The sequence below is a fragment of the Harpia harpyja genome, chromosome 10 (genome assembly GCF_026419915.1).
Source record: "Harpia harpyja isolate bHarHar1 chromosome 10, bHarHar1 primary haplotype, whole genome shotgun sequence".
In the NCBI taxonomy this organism is placed as follows: Eukaryota; Metazoa; Chordata; class Aves; order Accipitriformes; family Accipitridae; genus Harpia; species Harpia harpyja.
The window spans coordinates 15,957,194-15,972,781 of NC_068949.1; the positions used below are offsets into that span (position 1 = coordinate 15,957,194).

General features: G+C 48.9%; 2 protein-coding genes across 4 annotated transcripts in view; one reads left to right on the forward strand and one right to left on the reverse strand.

The window, feature by feature from the left end:
- The first annotated feature begins 1,217 nt into the window (after positions 1 to 1,217).
- LRIT2 (leucine rich repeat, Ig-like and transmembrane domains 2) lies at positions 1,218 to 5,496 on the forward strand. The gene is made up of 3 exons (XM_052800110.1): positions 1,218 to 1,427; positions 1,821 to 2,602; positions 4,102 to 5,496. The coding sequence occupies exons 1-3, from the start codon at positions 1,318 to 1,320 to the stop codon at positions 4,911 to 4,913; spliced, it is 1,704 nt and encodes a 567-aa protein (XP_052656070.1). The 5' UTR covers positions 1,218 to 1,317; the 3' UTR covers positions 4,914 to 5,496.
- A 1,955-nt stretch (positions 5,497 to 7,451) lies between these two features.
- CDHR1 (cadherin related family member 1) overlaps positions 7,452 to 15,588 on the reverse strand; it is a 49,580-nt gene continuing 41,443 nt past the window's right edge. For 2 of the 3 annotated variants that reach the window (XM_052799525.1, XM_052799524.1), the window contains one exon: positions 7,452 to 10,301. In XM_052799525.1, the coding sequence (XP_052655485.1) occupies positions 9,750 to 10,301 (552 nt within the window). In that variant the 3' untranslated portion in view covers positions 7,452 to 9,749. Of the gene's footprint in view, positions 11,229 to 15,588 lie in introns of all 3 variants that reach the window. The other variant, XM_052799526.1, reaches the window with a different exon arrangement.

A 15,588-nucleotide genomic window follows, 5' to 3' on the forward strand; every position in this document is an offset into this window, starting at 1 on the left:
CCAGCGTCGCTCCTGCAGCACTCCCAGTTCAGCCAGCCAGCCCCGCTGATGGGTGTCCCCTTGCTGCTTAAGCTACACTGAAAGTGCATAAGGAGCGTTCGCCTCGGCTCACGGGGGCTGTGCTGGTGCCCCTGTCACTGCAACAGCAACAGCTTCACCAAGACATGTCCCCAGCAGCCACCACGGTCAGGTGGGCGATTGGTAGCTGCTGCAGTTGCTGTGCTACAGACCAGCAGCCTTTCTTTCTCCTTCACTTATGGCTTACTGACACGTTCAAATGCAGGGCAGCTGTTGAAATATCAAGTACCGCACCATGGACAAATAAGAACCATTTTAGTTTAAAAAAAAAAAAAAAAAATCCCATAAGCTTGTAGTTAGATGCTGGGCACAGTGAGCAACAGCAGCCCAACAGGTCCACTACTCACAGCCTGCTGCTTGTACACAGGAGGCAATCACAAAGCACTGCAACAGTCCCCAGCATGTTCCCCACCAGTGCATTTTGCTGATTTGCCTTGAAATCAAAGCACCTGTCGATTTAAAAGCTGCAGAATCAATCCTGTCTTCTGTAGGCTCACAGCGGCTACACTATTGCACACACCCCGACAGCCATGTATAGATCTAAGCTGTCACACCATAAATATTTTTCTATCCTATCCTGGTCCCGTAGGTTAGAGGTTAAGTAGGTCCAGGCTAATCTTGATTTGTGACCCAGCTTCACACGTACTGGCAGTGAGGTTAAGCCCTTTTCCGGTGGCACGCTGCCTTCTGCGGGCTGTAATGAATCCCATACACACTAGATGGCCCCAGGAGAACACAGCGTTGCTTGGAAATTGCAACCAAACCCTGCTATTTTGGATTGAAAAAAGATGATAAATAAATTTGGTTACTCCAAGTCCCTTCTCATAGAATTGTTTAGACTGAGTTTGTCAAGGTGACCAAAAGGCAATTGGCACATGTGTTACAGAGAAGCTGGAGAATAGCACTGAAATTTTATATTTATACAATAGAGATAGGCCTGGTTAATTACTTGTAAGGGCTTGGGAACAGAAGTGATCTTGGCTCCATCTTACCAACCAAACAAACACGTCTATCAATCAGAATCCCCACAGCTAAAGAATAAATGCCAAGAGTGGTCCCAGGGGTGATTTTTAGCACTTTGACACAGCCTATGAACCATACTACATGTCTTCTTTAGGGTTGGGTCCCCAGCAGGATTTATTTCTGCGTCAAGGAAGATTACAGCTAATAGGATTTGCTTCTTGGAGGCTGTTGGCATGTTTGGTGCAAACCCTGCACAGTGCTTTCTTAAAGGAGAATATGGACCCTATTTGTCATATTTTTCTTCTTCTTCTGGCCTTCCACAAGATAAACCCATCTGTTTCATCTTGTGTCACAGGATGCTCTTGTTCTCAAGACAGCTTTGGAAGGTAAGAAAGCTCATTACCCTAGTCGTAGCACCAGCAAAGCAGCTCGCAGAGTCCCAGTACATATTTGCTGATGATGTGAGCACCAAACCCAAGCAAATGGCTGCATGATATGCCTCCTCTAATACTTGAATAGTACTAGCTTGAGCATAGAATGCCATTTCTCTTATTTCCCTGAGATATGTAGTTGCATACGTAGCAATTATTATGACATCTTAATTGTATTCTTTGTGGGAAAATGGGTGTAAATCCCAGGGAAGGATGGCTGTATGGCTTACGTGTGCCTGCATACAATACCTTATAATTATTCAAGTGCTTGTAGATCTATATAGGGAACTGGTTTGTTAGCCATGAACGTGGTGTGCGACCTGGAGAATTTTCTGGTTTCCTCCTTAGGAGTTTGCTCTGCATGTCTGCACTGCTGAGACAGATCCCAGCAAACATCCCTCAGGACATCCGGAAAATTAGAATAGAAAATTCTCACCTAACAGAATTGCCTCGTGGGTCTTTTGAGAATGTTAGTGCCTTGGAGTATCTCTGGCTCAATTTTAACAACATCACGGTGATGCACATCAAGAGCCTGGAATATCTGCCAGCTCTGAAGGAGCTGCGCTTGCAAGGGAACAAATTAAGTTCAGTGCCATGGACAGCATTTCAAGACACCCCGGCTCTGAAAATCCTGGATCTGAAGCACAACCGGCTGGATGTCCTTCCAGAACACGCGCTCCGCTATCTGCCCAACCTGACCTATTTAGATCTATCCTCAAATCAGCTTACTGTCATATCCAGGGATGTCTTCTACAGCTGGCCCGTCTACCAGAGAAGCCAGAGGGTGGAGGGGCAGATAGAAGCTATTTCCAATGCTGTCCTGGCCCTTCATGACAACCCCTGGATTTGCGACTGTCGCCTGCGGGGATTTGTCCAGTTTATCAAGTCGGTTGGCCCACCTATTATTCTGATGAATTCCTATTTAACTTGCTCAAGCCCAAAATTCAGGGCAGGGAAGTTTTTTCATGAAGTGGAGCTCAACAGCTGCATGAAGCCCCTGACCTCAGCCCTTGACACCAACCTGACAGTCCCGGTGGGGCTGAACGTCACTCTGACCTGCTTTGTGCAAGCCAGCCCTTACCCAGCTGTCTGGTGGACCTATGCGCTCAAACTTTTAAGGGCATTTAATGGTAAGAAAAGCTTTTTCTTCTTTTGTTTTTCATTAAAAATTTATGTTCTGCTATTCTACTGACATAGGCCTTCAGGCCATCACAGTCACCACACCAACTCTCAGCCCCTTTAGAGCATCACAGTTATTGTGGTGGCAATAATCCAAATAATCTTAATCACTCTATGTGTCTAAGCATGCCTGACCCATATGAGAAGAGCTGCTTCAAGCAGGATATCAGTCAAAGATGATGGCCCCATTTTTACACAATTATTTTATGTGTGGATTTTTAGCTCTTTCATCATGACACATGATGTGCAAGAACTAGTAATAATACATCAGTCATACATCTATAATAAATATGTAGTTATCTAGACACGCATGCATATTTACACTATATATAATAGACACATATATACACACACAGTCTATATAATTATATTTGTACGTACATGTGTGTTTGTAGGAGTGCACACACACACACACATACCAGTTGTATGTTTCTATACTATTCCCATATGTTCTTTCAAGAAATACCCACACAAATCAGAAAACCCTGCAGCCCTGTTGCCTGTCTGTGTCCATTCATGTTCTACAACCAAAACAGAGCTTGTCATTCTCCATAAGCCTTGCTTATTTACGTTCTTTATTGAGGGCCTTCTAATATGAGGCCTTTCCCTCCCCATCCAGCTTGGCTCTTACTTGCCCTCCCTCACATTTATTTTTACTGAGAGCCTTCAATAGCACAAATTGCTATTTTCATCAGGTAAGCTAATAATGCATGCAGGTACCGCACAGGTTATGTGTGTTCCTAATAAGGCAGCTAGCTAAATAAGATAGCATTAGCCCTTAATCCTGGACTGATATTTGCTTTAATTGCAGTGTTGTAGCAGCACTTGTGCATCCTTCCACAAGTACATACTGAATTAATTACACACAGGCTTTTCCCGACCACAGCCACGCACCCCTGTTTGGATAGACGACAGGGTGTTTCATACTGTTCTTAAAGCTGCATCTCACTTCCAGCCCAACAGCTCCTGGCTCTACACACCTCTTTTTGGCCCGAGCCTCCTGAGAACGACATTTTTCTGCACTCAATCCTAATGGAGGACGGAGCATGCGTCCAAAATGCAGCTGTGCCTCCTGCACCTCAGTGGCTGGCTCTCCCTGGCTTGCCCTGACCTGAGCATGCTGACGGCACATGGGCGGCTTGGCCTTTGCCTGCAACAGCCTCCCCAGCCGCTTGCACTGGGTTGGGGGTCGGACGCACTCCCTCTCTCCCATGCTTGGGTGCCCTGGTGCGTTTATTGCCTTTTGGCCCGGCTAACGCTTTGCTGACGAGCTCTGTGGGGTTTGGTGCGGGCCTGCGTCCCTCCTGCTTTCCCTGGGCAGGGCAGGTCCTGCCTGGCCTCCATCCCACACCAGAGTGGTCTTGGGGCTGCCCCAAGGGCATGGTGGTTCCCCGCCTGCATGGGCAGGAGGGGGCCGCCGCCTGCTGACACAACTCCCCTCTCCCCGCAGTGTCCACCGAGCCCATCAGCGAGGAGACCATCCGCTCAGAGCTGCTGATCCCAGCCGCACGGCCAGCGGACGCTGGCAACTACACCTGCACGGCGGCCAACTTCTTGGGCAACACCTCGGTGGCCATCACCCTCCGTGTGGGGTCCCCGTGGGTGTCCACCACGCCCCCGGGCTGGGCCCCCGTTCCCCCTGCTGAGCCAGGCGCCCACGTAGAAGTGCGCATCGCCAAGCAGACCGTCTATGGCATCACCCTGGAGTGGTTTGCAGCGGCAGCGGCAGCGGCGGACCCGGGGGAGACCTGGTACACCCTCCTGGTGGGCCGCTACGATGCCGCCCAGAAGGATGCCATCTACATCGGTCCTGGCGTCAACAGCTACTCGGTGACCGACCTGCTGCCCGCCACCAAGTACGAGGTCTGCGTGGCCGTGCGCAACCAGGCGCCCCGCAAGGGCCAGTGCGTCGTCTTCGTCACGGGCAGCGACGTCAGCCAGCTGGAGCAGCGCGAGAAGCTCATCCACATCGTGGTCATCGTCTGCGCCATGGTGCTGGCCGTGCCCGCCGGCATGTACGCCTGCACTGCTGAGGCCCGCCCTGGCTGCCTGGCTCGCTGCCCCGGCGCCTGCCCCCGCCGCTGCCATGGGGGCCAGGCGCAGGCTGCTGGCAGCAAGGAGAGCACGCTGGACAGCCTGCCCGCCGGCAGCGAGGACGGGCTTTGCCGCCCCGAGGGCGGCCGTGGCGCCCGGCGGCCCCCGGCCCGCGAGGAGCCTGGCAAGACCCGGCCGCCCCACAGGAACAGCGCCGACCTCTACTAGCCCGGCCCCCTGCCCGCTCCGCGAACGCGGCCGCAGCGGCACCTTTTACAGATGGCCTCGAGCCACAGCACATGCTGGTCTTCTTGGGCGACCATGCGAGGAAGGCTCTGTGCTGCAAGGACTTGGCGCACGACTGGGATTCACAGCAGGCTTGGGGAGCCCCGGGAATGGGGGTACCCAGGGTGTGTGGCTGTGCCCCCGCAGCTCCGGGCTGCCGCCGCAGCACTGTCGCAGAGCAACGCACGCAGACACGCAAGAAAACAAGCATTAACAAAAAACCCACCCCAAAACCAATCGCAATGCGCATGGCAGAAGGCCAAAGGTCTCCCCTTGCTCACTTGCACAGGCCAGTCTTTCTGTCTTTTTCCCAGCCGGGGGGTGGGTGGGAGGGTTGTTTGCAGCTCTGCCCTGTGCTGGTGTCGGCTTCTCCTGTGTGCTGCCTCATGGAAACAGGACGGGGGAGCCAGGGCAGGGCTGTGCTCATAACCAGCAACAAAAAGCGGGGAAGGATTGGGTCAATGTGATGGAGCCCTTGTGTTCCACTTGGAGAAACACTTTTTTTTTGATCAGGGGTTTTGGGGGTGCGGGGTTTTTTTGTTTGGTTTGTTTGGTTTGCTTTGTTATTTTTGTTTTCCTTACCCCTCCTTAAGGTTTACACAGCCCTAAGAGGTTTACAGCTTCCGTTGTACCGCAACCAGGAAAACTGCGAGGGCTTACTGAATACCAGCATAAGATAGCCGCAGCACAGGGTTTGGGGTTTTTTTTTGAGTTGTTTTTGGGTTTTGTTTTTTTGCACTAGGGAGAAGGGGAGGGCCTTTTACTTGTGTCCAAACATATCTTAGAGGTCCATTTTAGCATGCACGCACACACAGACACATATATACCTAGCCTTTTGCTACACAAGTGGTGTGTTAATATATTCTTTTTAAAGTTAAGAACAAAAGCTGGTGAAAAAAATGAACAGTTTGTGTTTTGCAGGCAAACACTCAGCTGCTGCTTCCTCTGCCACCTTCCCCACCACTTGTCTCCTTTTCCCCAGGACGGCACTGTGGCTGCGGGCTGATGCGGCGGATGACAGGGATGCTCAGCCTGAGCTGGGCTGGCGGGACAAGTGGCCGGCAGCAGAGAGGGTGGTGGAGCCGGGGTTTGGGAGCCGAAGGTGTGAACTGGGCACCTTCCCCAAATGCAGATGGGCCGCCTGCCCATCCTGCTGCTTTGAAACCAAAGCTTGCCTCCTTTCTAGAGGCAACGTACCCCAAATATGCATGTAAAAGGAACCGGTCCCTGCTTGTGGAGCAGCTCACGCTGCGTTTCTCGGGGGTCTGAGGACATGTGACTTAATTTTTTCTTTTTTGGCCTCGTGCTTTCCAGCACAACCAAAGCACGTGGCCAATAGACCCGCAGCCCTTGTCATATGTGTTGTTATAGACCACCTCAAAAAGTAAAAAACTAGAGTAGAAACCTCAGCTGTAAGCAGAGATAAAGTTTAATGTGAGCTTCACTATGTGGTAGTTTGGCTTTCTAGTTGTATTTTGGTTTTTGTGGTGTGTTTTCCACGCTGCCTCTCCTCAAGCCCCACATTTCCTCCCCCAGCACCTCCTTCTGCTGTAACTCACTGCACAGCTTTTGAACAGAGACCTGTTTGGTCAACGCTGACTCTCGGTGTTAGACTTCAAGGGACTTCCTAGTCTTGTCAGTCATTTAGTGTCAAAGTAATAAACACGATGGATTTTCAGAATACCAGACGTCCTCTGCTTCATTTCTATTCTTTTACAGTTACAAATTGCAAAGAAACCTGAATGCCGAGGAGCTCCGGGGTTCGGCTGCAGGGACAGGGGAGGCCGGGCGGTTGCAGCATGTGTGACGGGGGTCTGGAGTGGTGAGGAAGGGGCAGAAGCAGCCAGCCAAGTGGGGAGACAACCTTGTCCTGGAGAAACCCCTGGGGAGACGGTGCATACGGGGTCAGGCATGAGCTGATGCTGGTTGAGGGCCAGCACGGGGCCATGTATAAGGGGGAGTGACAAACGAACCATTGCCTGTAGCGACTGGCCGCCTCTCACCCCAGTCAACACGGAGGAACAACGGCAAACTGTAGAGACTGTAGAGAGAGATGCTGAATCATAGCAAGGAAACAGCCAGGGACAGACAACACGTCCCATCACCACATGTAGGAAGTTCCTAATAAATCGCATACACAGTGAGCACTGGCATCAAACTAAACCTGCTGTCCCACAAGGAGCCTTCCTGCTCCCCGGGCCATGCTGCAGTGGGCTGCAGAGCACAACGGGCACTCGGCCAGGGGCTCGTCTGTGACCCTGCCCGTCCGCCGTGCTCCACGGCATCCCGCTTCTTGCCTCCTCTCCTTCCAGGCTGGTGTTGCCCCAAACCGACACGGTCCCTCTCCTGACTCACAGTCTGAAAAAGGAGGCATTTGGTCATCCTAGGAAGCTGGCTGCCTGTGCCCGTGTGGTCACGTAACAAAAAATGACAAGGCATCGTTGCCAGCAGAACAACATCATGCACAGAAGCACCTTTTACAGTTTTTTTTTTATTTATAAAAAAACACCCCTGAAGTTGAAATACAGAGTAACTGGAAAAAAGTCTCACAGCATAGTAATAAAACATCTTTATTCCCTCTTAAATATAATCTCTAAGACTATAAGCCTATAACTCCTGTTAAATCTCACTTAATTGAATGGTCTTTAAAGGCTTTCCTCACTGGAGAATGAACATTGAGTACTGGCTTCAACACAACAGCGGGAAAACAGTAGTACAGGAAATAAATCACAAACTCTTGGTACCTCGGGAAACATTGCAGAAGTTGGTGGAGACGCAACCAGCAGAAGATGCGTGCTTGTGCGGGGCAGCAGGATTGGGGCCGGGGGCTGCACGTACCCTCCCTCCCACCGGCTCACAGCCGAACGACAAGGATGAGGTGACCGCACACAACGCAAGAGCCTAGGCCTCACGCCACGCGGCTCCAGGAGGAGGAATAAGCAAAAAAACAGTGGAGGAAATGAGAGAGGTGGAGAGGCTCTGGGAGCAGTGCTGCTGCCACGGCCCCCAGCTGGGACCCTGCCGCACCTTTCGGCTACAGCCCCTGGCTCAGCCCACGGGTGACATGAGCCATGGTCACCCTCTGTCTTCTAGGTGGCTTGAACTGAAGTTCAAAATTACAGGATTTTCCCTGTAAGTGGGTAACTTCTTATTCAACCAGCTATCCCCTACGCTGATGAAGTCCTGGTGCAAACAAAGGGAATTAGACCAGCTAATGGGGTGAGAGAAGAGGAGCCCCTGAGGACCAGGTCTGCTGATCCAGCTGAAAACAGCTGGACAAGAGTCTCATGAATTAACACAGTGTCCTGTCCTGTAGGGTTTGCTCTCCACCTTGATGTTCACGGTGCTGATCCATGGGAGCACAGCTGCCCTGCGGGGCCAGGGCTCAGGCAGAGGGTGCAGGGTGCTGCTCCCCAGCCAGCCCGGCGTGCTGCCTTCTCCCCAGGGGATGGGAAACAGCCAGGCCCAGCTGAAAAACATCCCTCAGAAACAAACATGAGGGAGAAACTGTGGGGTAGATCCAGTGAAAAAAAGTGCTCTGCCTTTGGTGCCTTTTTACGGTCACGTAACAGGAAAAAAAGGTGTCAGATGCCACCCCCCCCACACCACCCGCTCCCTTAACTGTTGCATAATTCACTCAAAAATACTGATAGGACAAACAAGAATATTTTATGGAAACCTCCTTTTGCACTCACCAGTCCCTGGAGTAAGCCAGGAGAGGTGATGAAATACATTCCCCGACACCTCCTGCTAGCAGTGCACAAAACCAAATGATCTTTCCAGACACTTCCCTGATGGACATATGTGACTTTCCAGCACTTATCTGTATTTTTCACTTATCATTTTTCTCTCGGTTTTACCTTGTCTTCCCTGCTGCTTTTAATCATGTCCTTCTCCTGCTGGCCTCTCCTTCATGAGGGGACGCGGTGTCAGAAGGAGTGAGCGCTGCTATTGAACTGTGCTCAAATCTTTCCCCAGCTGGTCTAGGGAAGGCTGAGGTGGCCCTCCCGTCCCCTGATGAGCAAGCAAGTCCAGGGCAGAAGCAAAGCGCAGCATCATGTCAGCGTACTCTGGCAAAATCCGGCATTAGCTGCAGGAAAATGAAGAACTTCTCCAAGCCTGCCCGCTTACCTTTTGGAAATGAAGGTACTCGGGCCATGAGCACATCACTCCACCAGCTGTTGCAAAGCATGTCGCGCCCTGAGGACAGCAAGTACCAGCTACATGCTATCCTCCTGCAGCACGCAGTGTCACTGATGTAGGAGACCTGCACATCGGTGCTGGTGCCACAGCCAGGCCAACATCTTCTTCAAAAGTGGGTCTGGGATTTGAAGTGATGTGTTTTTGGACACCTCAAATCCACCTGCCAGACCAGGTCAGAAGTGGCATCGTCCAGTGCCTTGGCTGCAGAGCGTCTTGGTTGAAAACCAGGACTCTGGGTAGGGACCTCCAAAACCAGGGCAACCTGAATCTCCGTTTGCCTGGGGAGATGGTGGCTGGTGTGAGGGTACTCAGCAGCCCGGTCAGACAGCTGCAGGGAGGGAGCAGCACTGGGACACGAGCCGAAGGGACTGCAGTCGCAACTGGACACGGGCCGCAGAGTTTGCTATGGGTGGGGTAACTCCGTAGTGTGTAATACTTGCAGAAGGTGAGGGATGGCTATCACAGCAAGAAGCTGCTGTCAGTTCACAGGGTGCTGACAGACGCGGGAAGACCACGGCACATAAATATATCCATGCACAGCCATGATCTGCAGTCTCTGGGGGCTGCCAAGAGCACCTAGATGTGGGGCTCACTGATAGCTGCGTTCCTCTCCTCAAACTTCATTTTGAGCTCTGACACGAGGGCATTGTGGGCGCTGCCATGACCTCTCTTCTTCAGCTGCTTGTTTATAAACTTGGGAGTGAGGGAGCCGGACACGGTTGGCACCCGCCACCCTGGGGCGTCCCCCCTGGGAGCCAGGGCAGGAGGTGGCGGGGGCAAGGGGGCGGTCGGTGGCACGGGGGCAACCTGGATGTTGTTGTTGCTGTTCTCGTTGTGGAGGCTCTTGGCATCATCCTCAACAACAAACTTCTCGGCAGCATTGCTGGGCCTCTTGAACTTCAGCCACTCCATCCTGACTGTCCGGGACTGTGGGGTCTGTCTCTTTTTTATGATCCTTCTTACCGGCATGATTTTGTTGGACCGCTTATTGCGCCAGAACATGGCAGTAGAGATCATGATAGTTATCAGCACCATTATGCCCATGACACCAGCTAGCACTCCTAAGGCTTTCATGGGGTTATCTTTAGTTTGCATCAAAAAGGCGGCCATAGGCCCTTTGTGAAGAGTCTGTAAAAGAGTACAAAGAAAACACGTGACTTACTCTATGGGACAGACAGTGACCCAGAAATTTCATTTGTCCAAAATATGTAACAAGCAGGGGCTGACTAATGGAAGTTGTCTCTAAAAAAAAATGAGAGTCAAAGAGCCAGTCCAAGTTTGGAGAATTTAGATGGAGCAGGAGACTGGGCAAGCATTACTGTATTGTGAGAGGGATGACTGTCGAACACGAAAGTTTACAGGAGTATTACCACCAAATTAGGACAGATTCCTGCATGTCACCATAGTGTTTGTTTAACTTGCAAGAACCGAGCAAGAAAATAATTGGCTCCAGGATCTGCAGCTGTATTGTTGTACTACACTTCAGAGTTAATTTCCTAGGAATAATAGTGTTGAACACAAACAGAAGTTTGTGAGTAGAAAATGATCTTTCAAAAACAGTTGCAGGTGATATGGTGATGCAGTTTACAGGACTATTACTGAGCATTGAAAATATTATGAGAAAACTTCACTTTATAAAATTACAGTATACAAATGAGTAGTTAGCAGGTATGTGCTGCATTCTGTTTTCAAGTACTCTTTTACAGACATAACAAAACTCTTTGAGGTAGGGAAGATGAGTAGAGCTAAAGAGCTTTGCTTTTAGAAATAAAAGAAAAAAACAACAACATGAGCTACATATGGCATATTAAGGACAAATGAATGGCCAGTTCACTTTGTAGCTTAGCACACTGTGCGTCTCGGAGGTCCCCGTATGATTTTGCGGATTTTGCCCTGCGGGTGGAGCCTGGATCTTTTCACACTTTTCCAGTACATGATGGTGGAGATCACCATTGTTACAGAAATGGTGGAAAGGACGCCACTCATGCATATTCCAAATATTGTCCATGGACGCTTCTTGAGGCCTAAAATATAGGATTTTACCCTGGACTTGATCTGGAAATATCAAAAATAAGAGAAATGATCAACCCTCACATGGTTATATTTGAAAGAGGCCAGGATCTATTATAAATACAGCTAGGGAACTAGGGTGAAATGTGTACAGGATAGAGAGCGTATACAATAAAGGGAGCTAAGTGTTGAACTAGGCACAGGAGAGGAGACTCAGTGACATTGAACTGAATCCAGAAACACTAAAAGAAGTTAGGAAGCACATATAAACACCTGGCTGATCAGGGAATAAAGGGTAGCAGCGTGGCACATAGATCACCATTATTCATGGCATGGACTACATTTCCAAGAGAAATTCATAATGAATACAAGCTCCTGCAATGGTATCTGGACAGACAGTAGTGTTGTGCAAGGCCAGGAGATCCTTCAGAAACGGCAGACTCACAAGCGAGTTTGTTTACCAAGAGCTGGTCATTAAGCTATGTGCAGCTGCAGAGAGACAGGGCTACCCACCATGCCCCACTCCTCTGGCCTCGACCCCGGGAGGGAATCATCACCCAAACTTTGCATGTCTAGTAACAGGTTATCGGCATTTCAGTTAGTGGTCTTAAGCTCCCAGCTTTTAGTCAATGGGGAGAAAAGGACACCTCCAGAGTAGTAGTCACCACATGCTAAAACAGGTATCAAAGACAGTGAGTATAAGGAGAGCCTTGTGACTAGCTTGGACTTGAACCTCTGATTTTTAGACATTTGAAGTGAGATCAGATGGATTTCCCCGTATGACTCCAAATTGGACGCTCATCTCTTTACGCTCCCCAGTCTGTGGAGGGAGATGACTAAGAGTATCCCCAAAGGCTGCTTCAGAGTGCCTCTTGTCATGTATTACACAGCAATACTATTTATTTTTAAATCGCATCCCTAAACTTAGGGAATGTAAATTCATTAATAAACACCCTTCTTCACTTCACTTCTGTATTTTCACAGCCTACCTCAAACACATTATCCAAGCTCTCTCTTCCCCTACCCTGAATGTTTCTTGTTGCCAAAGAGAAATGGGTGAAGAAATGCTGTTGAAACTCATGGACCATGTTACCTTACAGGTAGTAACCAATTTTCATCATTTTGCTGTGCAAAGATTTTTTCCATTATTTAATTAAGAATGGACCTGAGCTAGAAACCAAAGGCAGAGCAGCCCATGACTTTGATGGAGCTTGGTTTCACATCAGCTTTGCTGTTCTGCATGACATGGATTTTGTGTACTTAAATCCCATCAGATGGCAGAAATTCTACCCTGGCTTACTTAACTTCATGTGAAAGTCTGATGAATTAAGTGTCAGATAAACCCTGCTTAGTACATGACCTCAAATGAGTCCATTTATTATGAGTGTTGTCAAGATCTATTTTGTTGCAAGGCCCTGATGGCTAAATAGTATAGGACCAACACAAGGAGAAAGATGGCATATACTTAAGAAGATGCTATGTCTCAGTAATAATCGTTTGACTAGCTATTTGAAAATCTTGAATAAATGGGATTAGACAGAAGTACATGTCTATGTTGCCAGTGTACAACAGCTGCAGCAGTAAGAACTGATGGAAATCCTATGGGGAGTTTCAGAATTTGGCTTCCTTCAACTGCCCCTTGTCTCACCAAGCTTGGCACCTCTTCAGAGCTTCCAGTTATGAAGAGGTGATTAATACCAAAACTAAGACCATTAACAGCTGGTTCAGCCTATACTCTAGTTGCTGGGCCTGTACTATACAAAGCTTTGCCTAGAATCAGCCTTTGATAACAACTCTTCTGTAATGTCTGCATAAAAACATAAGGCATTTTGTAAGCATAGAGTGGGAGAATTTCTGTTTGTCATGGCCATGACACTCACAGGATAAATAGGAGGAATAACTTGCAAACCCAGCCTGGAATGTCATCACCCTCACCAGCCTGCAGAATGGCTTATGGTAAGTGCATTTGTCACCAAAAAGCTTTGCAGTCTTGTCTGTGTCATCACTGTGGCCCAGTCAGTTAACACACAGAACAGGTCTGAGAGGTCTGAGCACCCTCTGACAGTGAAAGTCTGGGAGCATTTGGACACCTAAGTTTAAGCAGTTTGGCCCTGAGCACTACCCAGCACATACATACAAAACACCATCAAGTCCTTGTATCGATTACCAACAGTGCCTCAGAACTGGGTCAACAAATAGTGCCACTTTGTAATTCATTTAGCTGTTGGTTTTTCCTAAGAGGCGCGCTGCATTTTGAAGAGTACTGATTTTTCTTGTAAACATAAACCAAAAGCAGATACACAATGAAATGAAAGCTGGTATGGGAAGCACTGTCATATCTCTGTGGGCCAAAACCTGGAAGAAGCACTCTCTTTCTTAATAGCCATCAAAGGACTTAAAATACCACTGCTCACAAAAGATAACGCTGTGCTGTTGTTTTTGCTGTGACTTCACAGTTATAATGAGCACTGGCCCAGAGAAGGGTTGGGGACAATTAGAGGGTTACAGAACCGTGGCAGACATTTGGAAGTAGCTAAGCTGTTCGTATTGGCTTCGAGAAAGAACTCCAATCCTGGGACAAGAATACAATTAAAAACATTAAAGCACCTGTTTGGATTAAAAGATGTCATCACCTGTTTATTCAACAGGCATGTATGGTCCTTTGCAGAACCCTTGTGACTGTCCTTCCCCTGCAGAGAAGCTCCTCGGCCCAAGTCCCGTGGGGTGCTGAAGTGTCCAGCAGTCACTGGGACTCGCCAGCTTTTGAGGGGCTCTAACACTGACACATGCCTTTGAAGCCAGTTTCGTAAGACCCAGCACTGTGCAGTTTAAGTGTAGATAGATGCTTTCAGGCTGTGTACCTGAAAGGCAGGCTGTGGAAAACACCCCTCTGCAGCACGTGGGGCTTATTCTTGCCACCCTTCCTCCACAGTGGCTTCCTCTTCAAAACCCTGAGTTTTCCAAAGGGATGCCCATGTCTCTCTTTGCTACTGAAATGGTGACTTATTTCCTTTGTTTTTCTCTCTCCTGCCACAACGGTTTGCAGTGTGCAGGCATCAACACCTCCTGGCAGCTTCTCAAGAGCCTTTCATAATGCATGGGTTGCAGTGAGCAGAACAAATGGGCAACATATCCCGAAGTTGGACCCAACAGGAGTGTGTGGTTGAGCTGTTCAACCACGAGACCAGCTAAGGCTCACCAGCTATATTTAGAAGTCTAAGTAAGTAGGTGAAGCTGTTAAGAGCCCAAGCTATCGCAGATTATAGACAACTCAGGCTGTGTCGACTTGGGCAAGTGGATCTGTACAACAAACCAGCTGGTTCTGAGGAGCCCGCTTCCACATATTCAGCATTTCTGGGATTTTGCTTCAGATTGCTCTAGCCTGGTTGCAGGGACGGACAGCCTGCTAGTGCCAAAGCACACTAGGTGTGCTCCCCAAACACATTTTCATCTGAAAGAAGTCCGTTTGTGTGCTTGGAGCTATCTGAGACATGAGCCATCCCACAGTGTGTGGGGATGATCAGGAGATTTGCTTCAGAAGTAACTCCTGATCCGAGGTAGAACACAAGCTGCCCCCTCCAGTGCTTATCCCAAAGAGCAGTGCTATCCCCGTATACGAAGCCTGCATTTACACCACTTTGCAATGCAAACACGAGCATGGGGCAAGACTTCTCAAATCAAACCAACCTTCTCTGAACAATTTTTTTCGAGGTCTGTGTAACTGTGGAAAGAAGAGGCTAACTGCTCTGCAAATGTGGCAAAGGATGTTTGGTGCCATCAGCAACCACAGTTCCCATGGTTGCAGAGTTAGAGTGAGGGAGGAGGAGATATCCACATTAATTCACGGAAGGTATTTGGTGAACCTTTCAATTAGGAGAATCTAAAACTGAGACTCACCAGCTACATTTAGAAGTCTAAATGAGTGGCCAAAGCTATTAAGAACCACAGATTATGCTGTCTAAATGTGGACTTAAGCCTCAGTCCATGAAGAGGGGTAAAAACACGCCCCCATATATTTGCGGAACCTCAGTGGAGTCATGAAGAGGCAGAGGGGTCGCTCCATCAGGCCAACATTCAGGATCAGGAGTGGGAAGATGCTTTCCGTGAAAATCTTGGGCAGCAGGAATAGATTTTTGAGTGAGACATAAGGGTGAAAAAAGAGTGGCTTTTTCAGCATATGTTTCTTATTCTGTTGAGAAAGGATAGGAAATTAACAGATGCCGCTCAATACCAACTTCCATAAAACCAGACTCAGTTAAATTAAAAGGCCTCTGGAATTTTTTATCACTGTATTTTTCCAAGAGCAAAAGGTCCTTTTGATGTGCAATACTGCTGAACTTAGCCACAAGGCATCTATCTCGAAGGGCACAGCCTGGCGCTAATTGCAATGGTAAATGTTAATCAG

What these genes read in the sequence shown, in the direction of transcription:
- LRIT2 (XM_052800110.1), top strand. Translation starts at nt 1,318, where the DNA reads ATGGACCCTATTTGTCATATTTTTCTTCTTCTTCTGGCCTTCCACAAG. An exon ending in TCTCAAGACAGCTTTGGAAG is followed by an intron (nt 1,428 to 1,820) that starts GTAAGAAAGCTC and finishes TTTCCTCCTTAG; the next exon opens with GAGTTTGCTCTGCATGTCTG. An exon ending in ACTTTTAAGGGCATTTAATG is followed by an intron (nt 2,603 to 4,101) that starts GTAAGAAAAGCT and finishes CTCTCCCCGCAG; the next exon opens with TGTCCACCGAGCCCATCAGC.